The sequence below is a fragment of the Cervus elaphus genome, chromosome 21 (genome assembly GCF_910594005.1).
Source record: "Cervus elaphus chromosome 21, mCerEla1.1, whole genome shotgun sequence".
Classification (NCBI taxonomy): Eukaryota; Metazoa; Chordata; class Mammalia; order Artiodactyla; family Cervidae; genus Cervus; species Cervus elaphus.
Window position 1 is genome coordinate 29565364 of NC_057835.1, and position 26747 is coordinate 29592110.

Sequence of the window (26747 nt, forward strand, 5' to 3'; positions counted from 1 at the left end):
AGTAAGCGTCTTTTAATTTCATGGCTGCAATCACCATCTGCAGTGATTTGGGAGCTCAGAAAAATTAAGTCAGGCACTGTTTCCACTGTTTCCCCATCTATCTGCAATGAAGTGATGGGACCGGATGCCATGATCTTGGTTTTCTGAATGTTGAGCTTTAAGTCAACTTTTTCACTCTCCTCTTTCACTTTCATCAAGAGGCTCTTTAGTTCTTCTTCACTTTCTGCCTTAAGGGTGGTGTCATCTGCATATCTGAGGTTATTGATATTTCTCCCAGCAATCTTGATCCCAGCTTGTGCTTCCTTCAGCTCAGCGTTTCTCATGATGTACTCTGCATGTAAGTTAAATAAGCAGGGTGACAATATACAGCCTTGAGGTACTCCTTTTCCTATTTGGAACCAGTCTGTTGTTCCAGTTCCAGTTCTAACTGTTGCTTCCTGACCTGCATAAAGGTTTCTCAATAGGCAGGTCAGGTGGTCTGGTATTCCCATCTCTATATGGAACAATTTATTAGAAAACATTGGTAATGCTAGGGTATATATTTCCAAACTAAATTTCAAATAAGATAGTGAGCCATGATCAAATATTTTAAGATTATGCCTCGAAGACATGATTTTGAAGGTAAAACAGGATGCTGTTTATATATGTATTTGACAACTATAACCCAACAAATTACAAATCAAAGTGACTGACATAAAACTGATGATCCACATTGTCAAGCCTCAGCATTAGAGCTTTTTAAAGGAAGCCTAAAGGTCAGCATGCATGAATTTTTTGCCAAAGGGAAATAAACTGGAGGCCCCCCTGCCACTTGCTCAAACATGTTCCACATAACTCTGGAAGTTAGGTGGAAAAAATGGATCTATAGTCAAAAAAAAAGTGAAAACTCTGATCAAATTGAGTAAAACATGATTCTTTTATACGAAATCATCTGTCTCTAATATGCTAATGTGCATTGTTAATCTCCAAAAGGAAAATATCATATTCAGGATTCCCCAGGTGACGGCAACAGTCACCTCTTGATTTAACAAACATCTCAAGGGAATACTGCTCTGCAGAATACAGTTGGGAAAGGGTGTTCTAGAGGTGGAGATTCCAAGTTTATGAAAGTAATTCAATTTCATTTTAAGAATATATCCAATTATTCTAAAAATTAAGCTGTGTGTGCTGTGCTTAATCATTCAGTTGTATCCGACTCCTTGCAATTCCATGGACTGTAGCCCACCAGGCTCCTCTGTCTATGGGGATTCTCCAGGCAAGAATAATGGGGTGGGTTGCTGTACCCTCCTCCAAGGGATCTTCCTGACTCAGAGATTGAACCCAGGTTTCCTGCATTGCAGGCAGATTCTTTACCATCTGAGTCAGGAGGGAAGCAAAAAAATTGAGCTACCATGGTCCAAAACATCAATTAGGCAAAAGATAGATAGATAGATAGATCCTCTTTTCCTTCTGTCAGCCACCACCCCTCTACACACACACACACACACACACACACACACATCACATCACATACTGTAAACCCTTCCCTTCAACCTCCCAATACAGTATATAGCAATTTTGGTTGGAACAACATTCAATTTCTTTTATTGTGATTACATAAATATTATTCAGCTTCCCAGGTGGCATTATGGTAAAGAACCCAGCTGCAAAAGCAGGAGACATAAAAGACACAAGTTTCATCCCTGGGTTGGGAAAATCCTCTGGAAGAGGGAATTCAAACCCACTCCAGTTTACAGAGGAGCCTGGCAGGCTATAGTCCATAAGGTCGCAAAGAGTCGGACACCACTGAAGTAACTTAGCAAACACAGAAATATTATTCAGAGCTGAACTACCTGTATTAATATATCATTCATTTTCCTTTCTTGCACAACTTTTTGTTTTCTCTGGAATGAACCATTATCTCAAGCTTTCCCCACCTAGGTACTCAATCCCAAATTGCCTACAATTGTCTGACTCTCCTCTTAAGAAGTTAAGACATATCACGCAGTCTATCAACTTTGTATTCCTGGAGGAAGCTCTTCTAGAACCTTCTCGCCTGCTCATATCTGGACTCACACCCTCCACACTGGCCACCTTGCTTCACCATCACTCTGGGGATCTCCTTTGCCTTTCTCTTTTGTCGGATCTCCTGTTTCCTGGATTCCACATCTGTTTCCTTGGATTACTTTGGTCAAGCACATCAGCCATTTGAGTAGAGGTCTTCCTGCCAGGGTATTGACAGATGAGTGGGGGAGGAGGTGCACAGTAAGGATGTTATTTAATCACCCTGTCTTCAGAAAGCTTTCCCGACCCTCAATCGAGCCTATGTGCCCTAAGAGAGGAACTCTCCCTTCATCACAGCATAAGGACTTCCAGGGATCCACCATAGATTAGGAGGGCACCTGGAGATGTAACTGCTTCTCCAACAGCTATTAACAAGTCCAGATGATTTGAGCCTCCTTCAACTTCTAGACACATCCGTTGCCACCAAGTCCAGGGACGTTGAGAGATCCCGTCATATAAACAGCCTTGTTCCTCGTGTGTGATAAATCCATTCCCGCACAACCACCTGCTTCCAAAATACTCTTTCAGCCATCTCTTCTTTTCTCTATTCTTGTAGGTTTTCACACTTAAAAAAACAATCTTTCCTGTTATTTCAACACACTTCATGGCAGAAACAAAACTAAATGCCTTTCTATTTAATGGATTAGCATGATTTGATACATAAGTTCCTTTTTATGCATTTGTATATTTTCTAAACTTTCTCTAATTATTCTATCATTTGGTAATCAGAACATAAATTTACTTGCAGGGAAGCAAAGGTGACACAGATGTACAGAATGGACTTGTGGACACAGTGGGGAAGGGAGAGAGTGGGACAAATGGAGAAAAGAGCATCAATATATATATACACTATCGTGTGTAAAGTGGGTAGCTGGTGAGACGGTGTTATAAAACACAGGGAGCCCAGCTCTGTGCTCTGTGATCACCTAGAGAGCTGGGACGGGGGCGGAAAGGGAGGCTCACCTGGGAGGGGGATATATATACAATTATGGCTGATTCATGTTGTTGTATGGCAGAAACCAATACAACATTGTAAAAAAATTTTTTTAATTTACCTGGTATAATAATCTAAAGAAATGACATTTGGAAATACAAAGGTAATCAGGCCGACTTTCTCCCTCCTTAGGACTTCCTCCAAATACTCATTTGTCTATATATAAATAATGAGAAAGTTTAACTATAAAAGGAAATTTTCTATTACCCAATGATCATTGTTCATAATGAGACCTTGAAGTAAGGCCATAATCTTAAGAAGTCTTCTAAATCATCAGCTATTTCAATATAATTATAACAGATGCTATCTTTCATGTGACTATTTCTGAACCTTAAATTATCTTCTATGAAGACACCCTAGGGAATGAGCGCAAATCAAATTACCATTGAAGAACTTCCTGAAAAGCTCTCAAAAATAAAAAAGCACATGTGCACATGTGTCCCTCTTAGAAGTTGCAGAGTTGCTTGGCTGACCTTTGTTCCAGGGAGTTTGGTTCAGCTAATTGATAACCCGCTGCCGTGTCCCTCTTTAAGTAAGATAATTCAGTAAAAAAAATCTCCAAAAGCAGAGTCTTTATACTACAATAAAAAAATATTAAAGAATTTTTTAAAAAGAAAGAATGAAACTCAGAGATATTAGTAACTTTGTCAAGGTCACACAGCTAACTGGTGGTGGAACCATCCTTCCACCACTGTGCCACAGGGGGCCTCCACATTCACCCCAGTGCTCGTCACTGAGAGGAGGGTTTGAGAGATGCTTGTTGTTTCATTCTATTATGTATTATTTGAATTTTCTGCTGTGAACATGTATTCTATTTAGAGGCACAGGGACAAAGAACAGAAAGAAAATCAAAGAGTGACTCTTGCCACAGAAATTTCAATAGGTAAATGGAGATGAACACATTTCAAGACAGTGAGGAGTTAAAAAGAAGATGAGAAAGAGGTGAAAAGCATAGAGTGACTGATTTTTAAAAGGGCAAAAACACCTTGAACCCATGATGCAAGCATAAATTAGACTAACACTTAGGGGATATTGGGGCTTCCCAGGTGGCACTATTGGTAAAGAATCCACTTGCCAATTCAGGAGACACAAGAGACATGGGTTCAGTCTTTGGGTTGGGAAGATCCCCTGGAGAAGAGAAGGGCAACCCACTCCAGTATTCTGGCCTGGGAAATTCTGGCTGCCTACAGTCCATGGGGTCACAAAGAGTTGGACACAACTGAGTGACTGAGCACCAACTGGGGATGATATTAACAATGTGATACCAAAAATGAAAACTTGGATGTCCTTTTTCCCTAGAAATCTCAATCCTAAGAACCTATCTAAAGAGATAAGGAAGGACTTCCCTGGTGGTCCAGTGGTTAAGACTCTACCTTCTAATGCACAGAGCACAGGTTCAATCCCTGGTCGAGAAGCTAAGATCCCACATGCTTTGTGGTGCAGCCAATAAATAAATAAATAAATTTTTAAGAAAGAGAGCTAAGGAGGCAAAGATATGCAAGGACTTCATAATGATCTGCCCTTTGTTATTTGAAATGTGCAGTGAAAAGAGCTCAGGGTTTGCAGTGAAACCTACCTGGGTGCGAACCTTGGGTGTGCCGTGTACTGTCTGTGACCTGAGCAAGTTACTCGACCCCTCTCATGGAAATAAGAGAACATGCCTCACGAGATCAATGTGAGGATTAAATGAGATAAAATACAGCCTAGGGTCTGAAACACGAAACAGCGTTCGTTCTTTCCTGTCATCACTCACTAGAATGTGTCACTTAGAATGAAGGTGTGGGGTTTCTCTGGCGGCTCAGTGGTAAAGAATCTGCCTGCCAGTGCAGGGGACATGGGTTCCACCCTTGGTCCAGGAATATCCCACGTGCAGCAGAGCAACTCAGCCTGTGTGCCACAACTACTAAGCCTGTGCTCCAGAGACGGAGCCACAACTACTGATGCCCACACACCTAGAGGCCGTGCTCTGCAACAAGAGACGCTGCCACAATGAGAAGCCTGTAAATTGCAACAAAAAAAACTGCCTGTAAACTCTGACCCAGCACAGTCAAAATAAAATAATAAAGTAAATAAAAATTTTTTATAAAATAGATTGAATGTGTAAACTTTAACTAAAACTCAAGAACACATCAGGTTGCTTTGTATATCGCGTACATGTTATTGTTTAACTGTTAAGTCATATCCAACTCTTCTGCACCAAAGTATCATAAACCACTAAACATAGCTTTTAAAGTTCTTCCCAAGCAAATCTACCTTATGCTATTTTGACACTTTCTCAATCTCAATTAGCACTAAACTCATTAACAAAACTGTTTTATACACAACAGTAAGTCACATTTTTCTTCCTTCTTCCCTAATCCCAAGTGTGTTGTATGGGTGATTGAGTATCTAATTACTTCTTAATTGAATGCACATATTACACATTTTTCACTAGGTTCAAGTTTAATGCTTTCAGTCCAGAAATCAAAGGCAATGAAATTAAGTTGAATTGGGATTTGAGCAACTGTTTTCAGGAGAAGGTTTGTATTATGTCTAATTATAAGTAAATGTGGATTTTAGCATTATTTCCCGTGGAAATATTTCAGGTCCAGAAATGTGCCATAAATGACTAATTTAGATGATTAATAACACTGTTATTCTTATTTACAATCTTTTATTCCTCATTACAGTGATTTTATTGCTGGGACCCACCAAATATAATCATTCTTGAAATAAAAGATACCATTAGAGAACCATTGGTTGTACCCCGACTAAAATTAGAATGAACATTCATTCATGTTTGTGAAAAATTACATGAGTTTCTCTGTACCATAAAGGTTACTGGAACTCTCACATGCTGCTAACACAAGAAAAACATAAATCTTGGAATACATTCATCAAAAATATTCATTTATGGCAAACCATAAAAAATATTACTATCAAAATGGTGCTTCAATTCAGTTCATACTTTAGCAGGACACTATTTCTTGAGGTTTTTTGTTTTTATTTTTCCTTTTGCATTATGCAGGAGTTAAAATAAAAAACCTCTGAAGTAGGTATCTCATACAATGAGATCATTGTTTGCTTGTTCCTAGATATGGAAATCAACCATCTGTAATAATTTAGTTGAAGGCCTCTTTAGGCAGAAGACTAGATTAAATAACTTTCTGAGATCCAATCCAACTCCATGCTTTTAAGAAGCTTTTGAAAATGTATTCTGCAGACAAGCCCTCAAGACTCATGACTTTCTAACCACTATAAAAGTATAAGAATTCAGAAACTGCGCAGGCATTTAAAGAAGCAATGTGATAGAAAATTTGTTGTTTTTCAGTCGATAAGTCATGTCTAACTGTTTGCAACCCCATAGACTGCAGCATGCCAGGCTTCTCCGTCTGCCACCATCTCCCAGAGTTTGCTCAAACTCATGTCCTTTGAGTCTGTGATGCCATCCAACCATCTCATCCTCTGTCATACCCTTCTCCTCCTGCTTTCAATCTTTCCCAGCATCAGAGTCTTTTCCAAAGAGCTGGCTCTTTGCATTAGGTGACCAAAGTATTGGAGCTTCAGCTTCAGCATCAGTTCTTCCAAAAAATATTCAGGGTTGATTTCTTTTAGGATTGACTGGTTTGATCTCTTTGCAATCCAAGGGACTCTCAAGAGTCTTCTCCAGAGCCAGAGTTCAAAAGCATCAATTCTTCAGCACTCAGCTTGCTTTATGGTCCAATTCTCACATCTGTACATGACTACTGGAAAAATCACAGCTTAGACTATACAAACATGATAGAAAATAGACTCATCCAAAACCAACATGGTTTTACTGTTTTAACAATTAGTTTATTCTGAGAATGGTATTGCTGTGCTTAATCACTCAGTTGTGTCCGATTCTTTGGACCTCATGAACTGTAGCCTGTCAGGCTCCTCTGTCCATGGGGATTCTCCAGGCAAGAATACTAGAGTCAGTTGCCATGTCCTCCTCCAGGAGATCTTCCCAATCCAGGGATCAAACCCAGGTCTCCCGCATTGCAGGCAGATTCTTAACCATCTGAGCCACCAGGGAAGCCCATGAATACTGGAGTGGGTAGCCTATCCTTCTCCAGGGGATCTTCCCGACCCAGGGATTGAACCAGGGTCTCCTGCAATGCAGACGGTTTCTTTACCAGCTGAGCTACCAGGGAAGTCTGAGAATGATATTACATAGTGTTAAATTTCTTAATAGGAGAAACCTCCATATTATCCAACAAATATTTCAGATTCTGTATAAGATATTGGGCATTGTCTAGACTATTTTAGCATTGTATGCTACCAGAACTAGTTTTAACTGGCATGTTTGTTTAATTAAAACTGAAGGATCACAATGATCAGAATGGCCATCATAAAAAGACTACAAGGAGTAAATAAGGGAGAAGTGTGAAGAAAAAGGTACCCTCCTGCACTGTTGGTGGGAATGTAAATTGGTACAGCCACTATGGAGAATATACGAAGGTTCCTTAAAAGACTAAAAATAGAGTTACCATATGACCCAGCAATCCCACTCTTGGGCATACATTGAGCCATAGTTCAAAAAGATACATACATATATATTTCAAAACGATGCATGCACCCCAGTTTTCACTGCCACACTATTTACAATAGCCAGGATGTGGAAGCATTCTAAATGTCCATCAACAGAGGCATGGAAAAAGAAGACGTATTACATATACACAATGGAATATTACTCAGCCATAAAAAGAATGAAATAATGTCATTTGCAGCAATATGGATGGACCATAAGGAAACTGGAAGAAAGGCTAGTCTGCAAAGGATGATCATGGGATTTTCTGGTGGCCCAGTGACTAAGACTCTGTGCTCCCAATGCAGAGGGCCTGGGATACATCCCTGGTCAGAGAACTAGATCCCACATGCTGCAACTTAAAAGAGATCCCATGTGCTGCAACTAATCCCTGGCGCAGTCAAATAAATAAAAATAAAAATTTTTTGAAAAACACACAAGAGTAACCAAGTGGATTTGAACAGCAACAAAAGAAAATTTTTTTTTAAAAAGGAAGATCATAAATTCAATCTTTTATATACTGAGTCTGAGACTCAGTATATAGGTCTTTGGCACATGCAGAAGAAAAGTTATGCAAAGAGTTGGGCATCCAATTCCAGAGGTTAACAGGGAGGCCTGGTGCATGCATATAATTGAGGGTTGTCTACATTTGGTGGTAACAGAGGCTGTGGGTGTAGGTGATTCACCTACAAACAGAGGAGGCCCCCTAGGCTGAACCATGAGGAGTCCAACAGCAAGTGCCCTCCAGAAAGGTCCCTTTATGTGCTGGGTTTTCATAGTTCCCTGGGTCTATGACAAACATGCTTTCCTAAGTTTCGACGACAGAGGGGATGACAGAGGACAAGATGGTTGGATGGCATCACCAATTCAACGGACATGAATTTGAGCAAGCTCCGGGAGATGGTGAAGGACAGGGAAGCCTGGTGTGCTGCAGTCCATGGGGTTCTAGAGTCAGACACGACTGAGCGACTGAACAACAACAAAGTATCTATGAACTTCATCATGGAAAAGAAGAGCTAGAAAGTACTGACAGTAAATGAGGTGGAAAATGAAATGAATGCTTCTTTGTGAATAATCTGTTCTTAATAAACCCCAAACTGGAAAAATAAAACTTAAAAATCAATTTGAGGGAATACTAATAATGAGCATCCATGAGGAAAGAGACACAATACAACATGTTTAGGTGAGATAAACCTGGTCTCAGTGTTTCTTATGGAAAACACATGAAGTTTAAAATGTTGAAATCTACTAAAGGTATCATAACATATTAATGTTCAACATAAAAGCTGACTCATGACTGCAAAATGTTTTCTTTTCTTCCTCCCAAATATAATTTTGTTTAAATTCAAGTGAAGGGGGGAGGGATAAATCATTCAGCAATTTCACCCTCAATAAATCATTAACATTTCAATACACACAAAAAAAGAGACAGATATGGAAGTAAGGATTATTTTCCTTCTTTGGTCATCTTGAAGAAATGTCTATAGAGCTTTGATATTTTTCATTCTTGGGTTAATAACTTTTATATCATACAATCAACACATAATAGATGGGTTGAGCATCCTTGGTATTTTGGCCTTTTCTTGAAATCATTTTGAAGTCCTTTAGGAAATTCATTCATTTTTGGACAATTCTATATGATACAGTAAATAGAAAACAGCTATATCCATCGAGCTCTCATTTTTCACCTTAATGCTGTATATCATACTAAATTATTAGAGTGAGTCAAGTCCAAGTTCTATTGACTAAAAATATGGCTCTGAGCTTTCCATTTATCCTGGAAGGATAATAGCTTTTGCCTACTTGGTCATTCAGAGTTGACATTATCCCTTCCCCACACAGCCCCTCCTTTTCCATAATGGCCTGGCCTTTTCTAACCTCCAACTTTGTCAGGTTATAAAAGAAAACTGATACGAAATTGATGCTAGCTATAGCATTTATTAAACTTAAGAAGACAATGTTATTAACTGCAAAGGTATACATGGGGAAGAATTCAGTACAGTCTGAATGTGACTTCAAAGACCCAGAAAGGGTCTTTGCCCAAATACGAGTTTGACACAAGTTTGACACAAGAATCATTCAGAGATACTTATTTATCTTTTCTCTTCTGTTTTTTTCTGTTTTTTTTTTTTTTTCTAATCTATTTGGAGCACATGTATTCAGTTCAGTTCAGTTCAGTCACACACTTATAGTTTCCCCTTATTTAGAGTTCTGCAGCATTGGTTTTTACAGAAAATAACTATAACTAACTGTAGCTACTGTAAACAAGTATGCTGCTTAACAATTAAACTGAGTCACAGGGGGAACAGACAAATTTTTAAACAGAATAGCTTTCTAATAATTGGCTAATATTTAATGAAACAAACAGGCAAGTAATTATTTCATTCAAAGGTTAGTATCAATATTATGATAGAGTCCAAAGTCATATTCAGACTGTACTGACCTCCTCCCCATGTGTACTTTTGCAATTTATAACATTGTGTTCTTAGATGTAATAAATGTCACAGGTAGCATTAAATACTATAACACTAACCTTTCAATGAAATAATTACTTTCCTGTTTGTTTCATTAAATATGAGCCAATTTTTAGAAAGCTATTCTGACTGTTCATATATTTGCCTGAATCCCCTGTGACTCAAATATTGTTAAAGTGTACACATGTTTGCAGTAACTATAGCTAATCATAATTGTTTTCTGTAAAAACCAATGTCAAAATTCTAGATAATCTCCTTTCCCTCCCTTAAAAGGGGAAATGAGAAGTGTGCTCCCAATAGATTAGGAAACGAAAAAAACGGAAGAAGAAAAAAGTTAAGTATTTCTGAAAGATCCCTGTGTCAAACTTACCCTCATATTTGGGCAGAGACCCTTTCTGGGTCTTTGAAGTCCCAGAATAATTACATTATTATGCCAAGAGCAGCAAAGAAACTGGCCAGAAAGCTTGGTCTTATTTTTGGTTTGTTGTTACTAAAGTTTGGTTCTCCAACATCCATACAGTTTGATGGGTAAATTGGCTCCCAGAAATCTGAACTAGCCTTGTATCTGGATGAGTTATATGTGAACTCTTTAAACAAGTACAAAACCATAGTTCATACTTCTTAAATGGTAATATAAAAAGTCCCAGGTAATTCATAGGAATAATAAGTCTCGGTTATCAAAACCCTCCAGATGTCTAGACATGTCATGTAAAAATGAATGTCATTTTAAATTCCAAAACTAAAGTTATTTTAGTAAAGCACAGCTAAAATAAATCTGAATTATTTTGAACATTTTTTAGAAACCTATCAGAAAAAAAGTTTTTTTCCTTCTCAGTTCTAAGAGCTTACATGAAACATTCATGCATTAAATTCAAAGTCTGACTGTCAAATCATTTCACTTTAATAAAAATTTGAATTACCTGCCTTAGGGCATTATTAAATATCAAATAAAAAGCACACATCCATAAGTCTGATTTCCCAATATAATTTTTATGTAGAAGTATGACTAGATTTGTATTACACATTTCAAGATAAAAGGATCAAAAATGTATTCATGAAAGGATACAGTCAGAAGTGAACTCATCTTTGAGAGAATTTCTGCACCATTCTTAGGAATCTGGGGGAAAATAACCCCCTTTCAGGAATCTCAGCCACCAAGACAAGGATAGCAATCCATCCTCTCTCTTAAAATATCAATACCATAATTAACTGAAGACTTTGAGAATTACACATTGTCTTCCTATCATACAATGAATACAAAACATATGTATCTGAAATATATGCAATCTCCTCATAAGCATTTAAGTGTGTATGTGTGTGTGTCAAGACAGAGATAACATAGGGACGATTATTTAGATATTTAGAGAGGCAATTTGCATGGAGGGCAAGATACGGATCAAAAACTCAAGCCAATAATCTCATTTCATAAAAAGCATCATTTATAGTTACCGATATTCACAGAAGAGTATACCAAACCTACACTGGATAAATTCATAAACTCATGTCCACCAGCCTCACTGTGCCACTCTGCCTGCCCTCCGATGAGTCCTGCCTGCAAGCCCTCCCCTCACCCTCTGCTCCAAACTTCCTCCAGCTCCCCTCCCCAACTCTCAGCTCTGCCCCAAGCCCCCTTAAACAGTAAAGCAAGTCACAAAAGGCTGTCTATAAACCACCACCTCCTTCCTTCCTCTGACCGCATGGAAAGTGTCCATTCCCATAATAAAAGTCAGCCTCCACTTGTACTTAGAATTCCATCCCCTGGCAACTTTTCAGACTTCACTGCTAGGATTAGCCCCTCGAGAAACAGCATCTTCAGCCCTGCCCACCTACTGGCTCATTCCCCACCCCCATATAGAAAGTTCCAGTATTTCTTTTTAAAAAAAAAAAAGCCTTCATTTGGAACTAAACTGGGTCATCTGTAGAGATACAGACAGACCAAGAGATGGTCATACAGAGTGAGGTCAGAAGGAGAAAAGCAAATATATTAATGCATATATGTGGAATCTAGAAAAATGGTGCAGATGAATCTATTTGCAGGTCAGGAATAGAGATGCAGACTTAGGGAATGAATGTGCGCACACAGCAAGGGGAAGGAGGGGTGGGATGAACTGAGAGGGTAGCACTGTAGTATGCACACCACTGCTGCTGCTGCTGAGGTCACTTCAGTTGTGTCCGACTCTGTGTGACCGCGTGGACTGTAGTCCACAAGGCTTCTCTGTCCATGGCATTCTCCAGGCAAGAATACTGGAGTGGGTATACTCCACTCCATACTGAATACTGTGTGTATGAGAATACTGGAGGAGTGCCCTGCTCCAGAGGATCTTCCCAACCCAGGGATCGAACCCAGGTCTCCTGCATTACAGGCAGCTTCTTTACAGCTGAGTGACCAGGGAAGCCCCATATATACGCTACCATGAGTAAAACAGATAGCTAGTGGGAAGCTGCTGTCATCACGAGGTATCTCCACCTCCTCCCTTCAAACTCCACTTCTGCCCCCTGCAGCCTACACCCCTCATCCTCCTGCTACCCTGAGGGCCTGAGTGTGGAGATGCTCCCTGACCTCTGACACTCAATGCTTATGACAGAGGGCGGTCAGTCAGGCTGCCTGAGTGAGTCCAACTTCCACTTCCACTGCTCAGCAACTTTGGGCAAATGACCTAACTTCCCGGTGCTTTGGTTAACTTGTCATAAAGCAACACATAAGGTTTTATGAACACATGAGGTTGTCCCCATGTAGCATTAGAACATTATATGTACACACACATGCAGACACACACATAATCTATGCCCACGACTCCCACATTCTGTTCAGACCTCTTTTCTGATCTCCACTCTTGAAATTCCAGCTTCCTTCATGACAGGTCCATCCACTGTAGTGACTGACAAGCCACTCTCAGTTCTCTCTATCGCTTTGTCTCAGACAGAACCTCCTCCAGCTTCCCTGTTGTCACTCTGCCTACACAGTTTCTAAAGCCCCAAAATGAGGCTGTTATCACTGATAATTCCATCTCCTCTCCCTCACATCCCACTTACCCCTAGATATCACTTTCAAGGACTCTTTCACAAATGTAAACCTCCCTCCATCCTCACTGTTCCTAGTCTGGTACCCAAGCCTCCATGCTTTGCACCTTGGTTACCCAATGGACTTCTAAAATACCTTTCTACTCTCCCAGCCTGGCCCACAGTAATCCAGTCCATTCATTCTCCAGCCATTGTGATCTCCTGAGAATATAAAGCGGTCAGGCCACTCCCCTGGGAACCCTTAGATGTCAACACATTGACAATGAAGTAAAGACATCTAACTCGGCTGACAAGGCCCTTGAAGACAGGGCCCCGCCTGACTCTCCCTTTCATTTCCACACCCCAGACTCAGAGGGCTTCTTTCAGGTATCTCAGCGCATCAAAGTCTTACCATCTCCACAGGGAGGGGACCCTCGAGGGTCTTTGCAAAGATATTCCCTCTAGCCAAAACCTCCTCCACTCCACTTTTTTGTTCTTCTCATCCACGGAATTTATTACAATTTGTAACTGTACTTTTGAACTGTTTTTACATTGTCCTGCTCACTATCTCAGGCTTAAGCTTTGTTTTTGAAAAATATTTTTTGATGTGGACAATTTTTGAAGTCTTTATTGAATTTGTTACAACATTGCCTCTGTTTTACACTTTGTTATTTTGGCCATGAGGAATGTGGGATTTTAGCTCCCTGACCAGCATCGAATCCACACACTCTTGCAGAAAGGTAAGTCTTAACCACTGGACCACCAAGGAAGTCCCAGACTGAGCTCCTGGAGGCCAGAGATTTCAGTTCCTCTGTGACTTGCCCATCCACTGGACCACTGACACAGGTTGAGAGGACATACTCCCAAATGACCACTAAACAGTCAGAGCTCTGTCCTGACTCCTAGGAAACTGTTCCAACAGACACTTTCCTCTCACGGGAAGCAGTGGTTTCATAGCAACACAGTGACCTAGGTATGTGACCTTGGGCAATCTACAAGGTGAAGAAGTAACCCGGTACACAGGCATTTATATATGTTTTATATTTTCCTTGTTTGTGATGTTTATTTTGTTAGCTCCTTAAGGGTAAGTAACACATACATTAAATCCAATACATTAAAATGTATAGATTATGTTTCCATCAGTGAAGAAACATGCTGCATTTATATAATCACCAAGTGCTTCTTGATCTATCAAATAAAATCACTTCCATAGGGTAAGTATTATCACTCTGGCCCGATCTACCCTCACTACCTACCCCAATAAGCAAGATGACCAAATCTGCACCGGACGAGTGGCCAGCTTTGAGGATCAACAACTCCCAGTCCCTTTCTTCATGCTCCCCATTCATCAGGAGATAACAGCTGCAGTTTCAAGCTACGACAACACAGCAGAGTACCAAAGAAGAAGTACTTGCATGTCACCGTTACCCTGCCTCGGGCGCCTTCCCTTATGAAAGCTGATATTAAAGCAAAACTTATCAATAGAATGAAAGGCTGCACTGCTGGGAAAACATAAGGAATGTAGATTTTTCCCTAATAGGGCATGACATTTTTACAAACCACCTGACTTGTAATGAATGGGGCTTGAGAATGTGTCCTAAATTTCAATGAAGTGCATTCACATTGTGAAATTAACAGGTTCATCACGAGAGCTGCTTTCAAGTGCAGGATCAACTGTGTGCCTGTTTTCCTCACTTAATCTCCACGTACCCAGATGAAGACACATCAGCTCCTGTTTTCTTTGGCTACTGAAATGCAGCTCTAATGACTCTGTCACTGAGCGGCTGAGTGGGTCTAAAATTGTCTCCCAAAATCCCATCACAGCCCTCCATGAGCTCTGCCCCCTTCACATGTGTCCTCAGCCTTCGAAATTCTTCAATCTGAAAATAAAAGCAGAACAAAACAGATTAATTGTCGACCGGCCATGAGCAAGATGGGAATCTCATCAATTACTTAAAATATGCATAAATTACAAGCATTTAAAAAGAGAAAATTAAACTTCAAAAAAGAAAAAAACTGAGTTCGTTCTTCCAGAGCTAAGACATTAGACACAACCTCTACAAGAGGAAAGAAGACAACAGAAGCAGAGATATGAAGGCCTCCAGATAAACCCAAACAACTGTCAAAACCTGCTGGATCTGTTCATGCAAAAATGATATACACCTCTCTCAAATATCTCTTATGGGGACATCTCTAGCGGTCCAGTGGTTAAAATTCAATGCTTCCAATGCAGGGGTCACTGGTTCTATCTATGGTAGGGGAACTAAGATCCCAACATGCTGCTTGTTGTGGCCAAAAATAAAAAAGATAAAAATAAAAAGGAGATAATCTGTAATACCTAAAAGAAAAAAACTTCTATGTCTGTTGTAACATAATAAGAAAAAGTGAACAAATGAAGAAATGTTCTGAAATGCTTCCCAAGTATATCTCTATAATGAATCATGGTGTTACTGTATGCTAACACTGATTATAAGTTAAATATATTAGATGGAGGCTTTTCATCAAAAAACTCCCTTTGCTGCTTGTTGAGCCCTCCAAAGAGCAAATAATGCCTCTGATTTTTCAAAAGTTTAAGCCCATCTTCCTCCTGTGGCAACAGTGGTTTTCAAGTTCATCTCCCCTCTCAGGCAGCCTCCCCAGATCCCGTGGTCTCCAGTTACACACTATTGGTTGCCACAGTCCCGAGGGACCATTCCATCAGTTGGACCGCAGTCTCCCTGACTGGCCAAGTTGTACCTCCTGAGAACTCATAGTCTGCCAGACACCACTCACTGGAAGTGTTTGAGCAAGTAGCAAACACATGATGAGCTTTCGCCCAGCTCACTGCCATCTAGCAGTTGATTTACCTTTGTCAAATCATCTGTTATTTCCTTTAAATGCCACATAAAATCACATGGGACATTCTTCATTCCTTACACAAAAGGAGAAACTGAGGCCAGGCAGGTTAAGGAAGATTCCAGATAATCTGGGTCTGACAATTCCAAGGCCACGTGCCCTCTTCCCAGTCCCACAGCCACCTCTTCAGAAATTCTGGTCATCAGCAGACCCTATAGCCGGCATATATCCCAGGACATTGAGCAAATGGGACCTGAACAGTATCAATCAACCAAAGCATCACCACCTGTGAATCAGAGGCTTCTACCTACAAAGGTTCACACAGCACCGACACAGACTTAGCCCCATCAGGAGAGGAAAAACCCACAAGATGTTAACTAATTCAGGATTCTAATAAAAATCCAGAAACCCCCATACTTTAGAGGACCCATGGCACTCCTGTAAAATTTCACCAGTGCATTCTCCTAAGAAGAGGTTCCCTGACTCCAGAAGAGTCGAATCTCATAAGATTCTAATTCAATCCACTCACATCTGAATTGGAAATCAGAGTTGAGAAAAATTAAATGGCTTGCTAGATCAGAACCCAAGTTAGAAATTTGACTTCTTGGGCTTCCCTGGTGGCTCAGCAGTAAAGAATCTGCCTGCCAATGCAGGAGACACGGGTTCTACCCCTGGCCCGGGAAGATCCCACATGCCACAGAGCAACTAATCCCACGTGCCACAACTACTGAGCCTGTGTGCTAGAGCTCAGAAATTGCAACTACTGAAGCCAGTGCCCCTGAGAACCTGTGCTACGCAGCAAGAGAAGCCATCACAACGAGAAGCCCTTGCACCGCAACGAAGAGCAGCCCCTGCTTGCTGCAACTAGAGAAAAACCTGCACAGCCATGAATAAATAAACAGAATTATAAAAAGGAAAGAAATTTGACTTCTAAAGTTCTATCTTCTTATGTCTTCAAATACTGTTTGATTTCCCTAAATGGGTTAACCCTGATCCTATTAGAATTGTCCTGTTTTTTAAAATAACGTCTACGTGCTGTTTTTATATAGAAGTGCCAGTCATATAAGCCATGAGCTGTTAAATCTATATAATGGTTTCTCACTAGACCTTCTCAGGGGTTTATAGGAGGGAATATGGCAGCAGGGAATATTGCTTGTTGCACCTGAAAAATGTCTAGAGCCAAGTCTTCATGAGAATCCCTTATACTTATTTGTGAGGTGCATTTTTCTTAGTTTTCCCTAAGAATGGAGTGAAAGGGAACTTTCTTAGTCAGAGAAGCCTATGATTTTTCAAAACAAAGATGAAGGTCAAGGACACAGACTGCATCCAAAGGCTGGTTCTTGTCCGGTCTCTGCTACCAAGACCCAAACGACCCAACTGCTCTTCCTTTCTAAGCTCAGTTTCCACCTGTGAATAACAGAGATGATGACAATAACAGTATCCCAGGGTTGATATGTGGTAAATAAGATCATTCACGAAAACACTCGGCACAGTTCCAAGCACAAAGAGAATGTTCATAAATAACCACATGACTTCTGAAGTCCAACCTTCAGCATTTGGAGATGATTATTTAGCTACAATTTTGTATGCAAAAAAGGAGACTAGAAATAATAAACAAATTGACTAAGAAACTGAAGGTTCTCTTTCCTCCCATATGTGTGTGATCATATGTAAGAGCTTCAATCAGAACCTGTAAACCCAGGACAGGGTCACCAATGAGCATTGTGGACTCAAAACTTGACTGTCTCAAGGTATTTCAAGAAATACTCCATTTCTTATTGACTCTGAAGCTTGTTGCAAAGCTGAGTTAACTTTATATTTACGTATTCTGAACTGAAGCTAAATCTTTCAAGCCCCAGGCCTCAGTCTGAAACAACTTCTGTGAAAACAACTTCTTCTAGAAGAGAAGATCTGAGTCAATAGCCGGCCAGCCTCCAATCACTGCCTTCTCGGAGAGAACTGCTTCACAAGAAATGTTTTTCTCTGATCAGAGTGATGCTTTGAAGACTTCAAACATCAACAAAGACAGGGGAAAAAACACATCTCTCTGAAATGCCAATTTTTCTGAAGTAACCACCCCTCAGAACCCTTTAGTCACTTCAAATGGCTTCAAGTGCGCACTCTGTTATTGCACACCAAAATGAGACGGAGTGAGACAGGAGGAGAATAATATTCCGAGATAAAAGTCTTCAACTAAATTCAAATGTCAGGGCCATCCAGGGGCCATCATTATCAATCAGTACGTACGAGTTCATCGATTTTTAATGCTCCTCTACTTAAACATGGTATTTGTGTTCAGCCAATTTAAAAGAGAGAGAAGGAGAGGAGAGAGATTTAACACTTGGGAGACACGTCCTCACCCGTGAAGGTAGAAAGCTGAGCAGCCACAGTTCTCTGAACTGGGTGGCACGTCAGTTGGTCTAAGACGTTCATTCCAACCTTCGCTGACGTCTGACCTTGATGATTCACTCAAAGTTCAGCTTTAAAACTGCTTTCTTCATGAGAGTAGTTAATAGGCTAATTTCTAAGATCTGAAGTTTGGCACACATTACTTTTAATAGTTCCTGGGGTCCTACGCATATTTTGTAATAGACTTGTTTTGATTTACATCTTATGTGTCACCATGTTAAAAGAGAAAACTAACACATAAAAGTCTCATCTTATTTTCCTTTATCATCAGGAAATTCATAATAATACATGAATTGCCGTTGTTGTTGACTCGCTAAGTCATGCCCGACTCTTTGCAACCCATGGACTGTAGCCCACCAGGCTCCTCTGTCCATGGGATTCTCCAGGTAAGAATACTGGAGTGGGTTGTCATTTTTCTCCAGAAGATCTTCCCAACCCAGGGATCGAACCCACGTCTCCTGCATTGGCAGGCCAGTGACAATAGTTAACAGATCACTTTTTAAAATGTTTTAAATTACACTTATCCAAATCCATTCAATTGTGTGGGTTTCTTCCCATAGCATAGTCTGCTAACCAGAACAACACGAAAAGTTAACCAACCAATCAGGGGCTCCCAGTCCCAGACACCAGGATTCTAGTGCTCAGGAAGATGTAAATGGTTCACGATGGGCTCAACTGTCAGTACTACACTATACGCACCGACTCCTTCTCCTGGACTAGCAAGCAAAGGATGGAACCTGCATCTCCTGCATTGGCAGGTAGATTCTTTAAGGCTGAGCCACCAGGGAAGCCCATAACACCCAGCTACTTAGTTACACATGTTACCCCTGTAAGAGGACACACTATATCTTCAATACAAAGTTTTGTTTCTCAATATAATCAACTTAGTAGCCATAGCCATCCACCTGCCATTTGCTATTCCTTTTGTTATTTTCTGTATCAGTCCTCTCTCTCTCTGCCTCTGTCTCTATGTTTCTGGGCTCCTCTTCAAGTGCAACAAGGTGAGGCTCCTCAATTCTTGGTCTTGATTCTAGAATCACACCTTTGCCCTTTAGTTCCTCTCATTTTTACTGCCCTCTCTGGACCTTCTCTATTTTGGACTCTGCTTTCTCTGGAACTATATGAGCAGCAACAGTGAAACATTCAAATCAAGGACAGACTGATTCATTTTCTCCTAAGATTACAATTTTTTCCCCCTAAATCACTCTAAATTGCAACTTAATGTCCATGTGAGTGTGTGTGTGTCCACTTCCACACTCCTGCTCTCTGAACAGATGTTGCAATGCAACTCTTCACTAACAGCACCTACCTCTTCTTTTCTTGAAAAGCTAACTGGAAAGCTATCCATTTACAAGAGCAGTTGAAATTATTCCTTCAAATACACATTCCTTTGGCTTTGACTCCCTTTGAGGAAGACACATTTTATTTCCCAGTAATTGAGGAGCACGACTTAGTGAGTTAGGGTTAGACTTTATCACTGGCCTCACTCAGGGGGGTGGTACAAAGCAAGGCTCCCTTTGAAGCCTGAAAGACCAAAAGGCATGACGAGTTGTCTCTGGGTTGTTGCATAATTTACTGGATGACATGGAAGTAAATCATCACGTTATAGACCATTGGTTAACATCCCCAATACTGTACTAGCGAGAGAATCCTATGTGGAATTCTAAGTGGAACTGAGAATTTTCTGTGGCTCAGTCAGGTTCATTCAAAGTGACTTTCAACAAATAGACATTTATTGTGGTTATAGAGGAAAACATCATTTTTCATTAAAGGTTTGACTTTTTAGAAAACTGCCCCTAAACTGCTAAACAAATGTGACTGCAGACCCTGAGCTGCTTCTGCTTCCTCTGCCAGTCTGACCCCTCCCCTGTGACTAAAGCAGTTGAAACTCTTATCCTGGGTCCCTTTCAGTTCAATGCTCCACAGAAACATCTCACTTCAGTTAATGATTCAGTTAACTGGCAATGACAGTCCCTGTTCATGAATCTTTTCTTGCATGATGGCAACTCTGAAAAGAGATGATGGCTTTCTCCATGGCAAACTGGCTGGATGGGCTGGGGTGTGGACCTAGAGCAGCCAGAGCAGCATAAGGGAAGGGATGGTGGAGGAAGGATACTGGAGATCATAAGCCAAAGCTCAGCAACAGAGAAGCACCAAGATCCACCAGTGAACACACCGGGGCACGAAACAAGAGTCAAGGTTGAAGACTTCCCTGGCTGCGGATGAGAATCTGCCTGCCAATGCAGGGGACACAGGCTTTATCCCTGGTCCGGGAAGATCCCACATGCTGAGAGGCAACTAAGTCCATGAGCCACAACTACGGTGCCTCAACTCTAAGAGTCCAAGAACCAGAACTACTGGCTTCTTCTCCACATGCAGTAACTTCTGAAACTCTGCACCCTATAGCCTGTGCTCTGCAACAAAAGATGCCATTGCAATGAGAAGCCCTTGCACCGCAACTAGAGAAAGCCCATGTATAGCAACAAAGACCCATCACAGACAAGAATAATAAAACATATAAAGGAAATTAACTTTTAAAAAAAGAGTGAAGAGTGAGAAGCGAGCAGTGGCTCCCCGGACATGTGTTTATAAGGCGTGGTTACGTAAGTTTCCTACAGAGGAAAGAGTTCTGTTCCAAGAGCATGTTGGTAAGTCCAGTTTGTTTGTAAGTTCTACAAAGTTAGCCCAGGTACCCAGCTAATACAACTGGCTATATAGTACTGCTCTAATAGGTTTATAATACTTTTCACAGAAATGATATATAAACAAACACAAAAAAGAAAAAAAGTTTTAACTTTACAGTACAGTACCTTGAAAAGTACTGTAGCATAGCACCACTGCTGGCATACAGGGGCACATTCGCATCTTGAAAGTTCACAACTTAAAGCTTCATATGTAGGGGACTTACTGTATTTTCTACCTGGATGAGCTGCACGCATCTTATTTAGAGTCTCTGTAGCATTTGTCACTGTTCACGTCCCTTCTCCACAACTTGGAAATCCTCTCTCCTGTCCCAGATCCCAGGACATCACTCCCTCCTGGCTGTCCCCAAGGCCCGTGGGCAAGCCCCTGACTCCCTGTCTCCTCCGCCTGCACTGAGGTTTTGCACTCCGCTGGGCTGTCTTGTCTGTTTCTCAACTTGAGCTGAACAGACCATCAAATCCATTTCTTTTTCCTGGACACGAAGCTAGAATTCACTTCTCAGCTTCCTCTACAACCAGGTGTGGCCATGTGCTGCGTTCCTGCCAATAGAATGGAAGCATAAATGGTGTTCTCCATTTCTCAGTCTAGTCTTTAGAAAGCAGTCTCCCTTCAGGCCCTCCCCACGCTTTCCCCTCCTGCTCACTATATGCCCACACCTAAGAGAAGAGAGGTATTAAAGATGGCAGAGTGTCCTGCAACCCCTTTCCCTGAGTGGCTACACAGAGAAAAGCCTTGACTGTGAAGCAAAAATACATCTGTTGGATTTTATAAGTGTAAAAAAAAAATAAATTCTTACTGTGATAAGTCACTGAAAATTTTTTAAGATTTTTTTGATGTGCATCATTTTTAAAATCTTTATTGAATTTATTACAATATTGCTTCTGTTTTATGCTTTGGTTTTTTGGGCCCTGAAACATGTGCGGTCTTAGCTCTCCAGTCAGGGAGAGAACCCACACCCCCTGCATTGGAAGGCAAAGTCCCGACCACTGGACCACCAGGGAAGTCCCCAGTCACAGAAGTTTTGGGGTATATTTGTTACAGCAGCTACCATCTGCTGTTAAATTCCATCTATATCTCATTAGTCCAAACCTCTATTCTTAACATTCAACTCAAATTTCTAATTTCTTCCCTCTCCTTTAATAAACTAACTCCTAATATTTTTCAGGAGTTATTCCCTGAACCTTCCAGTCTGAACTAGGTTTTGGTCCTATATGTTTTCAGAGCTCCTTACTTATGATACAACATAGTTGCCTGTAAGAGCATCTGCCTCCTCAACTCCACAGTGAACTTTTTAAGAATAAACACTGTGTTTTAATCTCTGAATCCTCCATGTCTGGTTGGCACTCAGGAATAGTTTCTCATAAGAAAAAAAAGAAATGACTGAATAGATAAAGGAATTGGGATTTGTCATATTAAAAACAGGATGGCCCAAAGGTGGTGTGATCAAAGTTTCTAAAATAATGAAACAATGAAGATGCTGAATGGGTATCTTTTAAAATTAATCCTCAGAAAAAGAAAAATAAGAAGAAACTGTTCAAAGCTGAAAGAGGTGTTTTAAAGATTTACAGACAAACAAAAGAAAGCTTTTCTGAATAGTGAGTAAACTTGAACTTGTTATAAAATATAAGAGGTATAAAAGTTTATAAAGAATTTCTAAAGGAAACTCGGCTTATTTATTTAGCATATTGCCTAAGTCTTTTGAGATTGATCATTAATAACGTTGTCTTCTTAGCGTTAACAAATGCTACAGTTAGTATCAAATATTATGATACTGATAACACCAAAATCAATGTTTAAACACATTGTAGTGACCTTGCATCCTGCCCCACCAGTAACATCCCAGTGACAATCCACCTTGGTGCCTCACACACTGCATTAGCATCTAGAGCACCTATGCTGCACCCAAGGTGGGCTAGAGAACAATCCAGAACTTCACAGGGCATTCTTTCTAGGTCCCCCACCCGCTCCATACAGAATTTTCCTGTATAAGCCAAGAAAGAGCTGTTACAAAGCCCAAGTGTGACTTACAGAAATAACCAGTGTTCTCACCTCACCTCCAAGAGCTTTCTCCTCTCCAATACCTGAGAAATCCCACATGAAGCAGTAAGTAGACTAATGAACAGTTCGGGTATTTCACTGACTTCTATTTACTCTATAAAAACTGACTTTTAAAGTACAGATGGTAAATGGGAGCTGGGTTTTGTTCATCCTTGACCTTTCAACTGCTTTCACTGGCTCAAGACATTTAACTTTATCTGAAGAGATGTGACCGATCTAACTGAGCCGAAAGGAGCAAGAACATGAAACAGACATTTCCCTTTTACAGACAGAAAATTTACCCTTTAATGCAAAACTTCGTCCTGGAAGGTTAAAGCCCTCCTCTCACCTGTAGCTGGGATATCGTCAGAGGGTATCGGAATAATATCCAGGTCACACCTTCACTGCAGGGCGGGATGGTGAGAGAGCCTTCGTAGACCCAGTAATCACGCAGCAAGGGGTCTGTGCCACAGCAAGGACCAGTCACGGAAAGACGAGTTAAAGAAAAATAATTTGGAAGAGTCCAACAACCATTTTCAAAATTACAAACTGTCCAGACAACATGTCTCAGACAGATGTCATTTTTAAACTGGAGTCTCACATATATATTTTTAAATTAATCATATGAAGAAAACAATCAGTAGAGAACATGCTGCTGCTGCTGCTAAGTCACTTCAGTCGTGTCCAACTCTGTGCGACCCCATAGACGGCAGCCCACTAAGGCTCCCCCATCCCTGGGATTCTCCAGGCAAGAACACTGGAGGGGGTTGCCATTTCCTTCTCCAATGCTTGAAAGTGAAAAGTGAAAGTGAAGTTGCTCAGTCATGTCCAACTCTTCACGACCCCATGAACTGCAGCCTACCAGGCTCCTCTGTCTAAGGGATTTTCCAGGCAAGAGTACTGGAGTGAGTTGCCATTGCCTTCTCTGATAGAGAACATGATGTATCCTCTATTATTTATAGTGATTTTGTATCAATGAATTCCTACACATATTTAAATATGGTTATATAAACTAGATATATAAACACTTGATATACTATACCAGATGTGTGTGTGTATGTTTGTGTGTGCTAAATTGTGTCCAACTCTTTGTGACCTCATGGACTGTAGCCCACCAGGCTCCTCTGTCCATGGAACTCTCCAGGCAAGAACACTGGAGTGGGTTGCCATGCCCTCCTCCAGGGGATCTTCCCACTCAAGGATCAAACCCTCACCCCCTGCACTGCAGGTGGATTCTTTACTATCTGAGCCACCAGGGAAGCTCAGCGGTAAAATGTTTATTATCTCAAAAAATTTACTCCCAAGTTTAGAACTATCTGAAACTGGTAACAACTACAAAGAATATTAATTATAAAGAAAGCTTATTAACTCGTAAGATACAGTTGTGTTTATTCTGAGAAAAACAATGCAGTCACAGCCACAGTTAAAATTCACCCGATGCAACCAAATAAATGCTTACCTGGTAATAAAGTGTTAGGATTAAAGCAGGGTATTGTTTTGGACTTCCCCTGAAAAAAAGAAAATAATGAACCCCATGTTAACACAAAATTTTAGAATAAGAACATTTATAAGCACTAAAAATCGAGGTTGAAGTTTTTTCTTATTGGCCACACTGCACATGTGGGATCTTACTTCCCTGACCAGGGATCAAACCCATGCCCCTTGCAGTGGAAGCGTGGATCCTTAAATCACTGAACCCACCAGGGAAAGCCCTGAAGTCTTTTCTGAATGCCAGACCCCATAGGTTTGTGGGTGTGCCAATCTGTCTTCTCACTGGAGTGACAGGGCTTGGTTCCAACAAGACGTTCCTGCTCTGAGTCTGTAGCTATTTCGCGGTGGCCACAGCTCAGGAATTTCCCCATAATCCCTGGTGTGGAACTTAAAAGTGTCTGTCCAGTGTCTGTCTGCCCCACGTCACTGCCCTTCCTGCTCCTGGCGTAGAAATGTGGGCCTTGACCCAGGGATTCTTTAGAAACAACTTTCCTGCTGACACTCGGCTCTCAGTGTCTAACCTCTCGGCGGCGCAGGATGTATGGGCTCAGTTGCCTAGTCGTGTCGACTCTCTGCGACCCCATGGACTCCAGAATACTGGAGTGGGTCACCATTTCCTTCAGATTTTCCTGACCCAGGATCGAACCTGGGTCTCCTGTGTCTCCTGTCCTGCAGGCGGACTCTACCTGCTGAGCCACTGGGGCAAATCAACCTAAGTCACCTTCTCTGGGAGGCATCATCTTATGATTTATGTGAGCTTCTGTTGCTTTTCTTCTCACACAAATACTCTGAAGTGTGGTTGCCACAATTTTTATTTCTTTCATTTATACCACCTTCCTATATCCAGAGGGCAGAAAGAGGTACTCAGGAGGCCTGGGTTGCTCCAATCCTACACAATCCCCCCCAAAACGTCCTGTCTTCAAGCCTGGCCCTTGGCTGCCTCCTGGGAGATCATCTCTGAGTCCTTGGAATAAGCCGCCTGATAAGAGTGGCTCTGTGAGCCTGAGGCCTTGGACAGGCTGTACCAGTTGGACCAGATAAGTTTATCCCAACAAAGTAATTTATGGTAGAAGCCTGGTTTTGCTCAGGATGGGGGTGGGAGGCTTGGAGTCAGCACAGCTGAGGTCAGTCCCCGAGGCACTGCCCAGGTATAATTGACCCCCAATAAAATCCCTGGACACCAAGGCTCGGGTAAACTTTCCAGGCTGGTAACACTTCACAAGTGCTGTGACATCACTGCTGGGAAAATCAGGTGTGCTCCCAGGCAACTCCACTGGGAGGAGACGTCTGAGAGTTTGTGCCTGGTTTCTCCAGGACTGCGACCCATCCACCTTTTCACTGTGCTGACTTTTGACCTGTATCCTTCCAGGGGAATAAACCACAACTAGGAGACTAACAGCTTGTCTGAGTCCTTTTAGGGAATCCCCAAGCCTGAGAATAGACATGACAGGCTCTTACATAACCAGTATTTTTATTTTCTTTTAGAGAATGACTTACCTTGTACTGAATATCCTGGAGGATTTCAGTCACAGCCTTCAGACCCACGTGCTCTTTTCCGATCTGCAATGTATAAAGTATAAATCATAGCTACTAAGCATTATAAGTAAAATAACCAACTGAAGTGAAGTTCAAGTTCACCTGAAAGTCCTTCTTGGGACTACAAGACTTACTTCTTAATAAATAGGTCAACTAAAGGCAATTAAAGTACAAGAAAGTATTAGATATGTTCCTGGGCATTTCCAAGAATCTATTTTAAATTCACCTTGCTAGGTATAGATTTTACCCACTGTGCTACATATTTATATTTATATACTTATAAATATATTTATGTTTATATATATATATAATCACATGACACTGTAATATAAAAGTTTCGAGGATATTTCTGAATTAGAATTTTTCACACACACCCAAAGCCTTCTATTTTTACTTTTTGCATTTCTAGATCATTACTATAAAGACTGTATTCATGTTGAAAAACTTTTATTAACTTCAAAAAATAAGTATGTGATTTCATATGCTAAAGTCACTGAAATCAAGACACTTATTGATTATCATTGGACATAACTCTATAATCACCTATTTATTCTTAAATAAATAAGAATGTGCTGTTTGTAACTTTCTATTTTAAAGCATTATATATCATTACATATTTTCAGTGCCTAAAATGTCCCAAGGAATTTGAGACTTTAAAAAGAATATGATGTGAAGTATTCTTGATTCTAACTTTAAA

At 40.8% G+C, this 26747-nt stretch overlaps 1 protein-coding gene across 1 annotated transcript in view; it reads right to left on the reverse strand.

The window, feature by feature from the left end:
• CA8 (carbonic anhydrase 8) overlaps positions 1–26747 on the reverse strand; it is an 87698-nt gene that overhangs the window by 4975 nt on the left and 55976 nt on the right. The window contains exons 5-8 of the mRNA XM_043880123.1: positions 26012–26074; positions 24483–24531; positions 23373–23485; positions 14750–14919 (exon numbers count right to left, since the gene is read on the reverse strand). Of these exons, the coding sequence (XP_043736058.1) occupies positions 14785–14919; positions 23373–23485; positions 24483–24531; positions 26012–26074 (360 nt within the window). The 3' untranslated portion in view covers positions 14750–14784. The remainder of the gene's footprint in view (positions 1–14749; positions 14920–23372; positions 23486–24482; positions 24532–26011; positions 26075–26747) is intronic.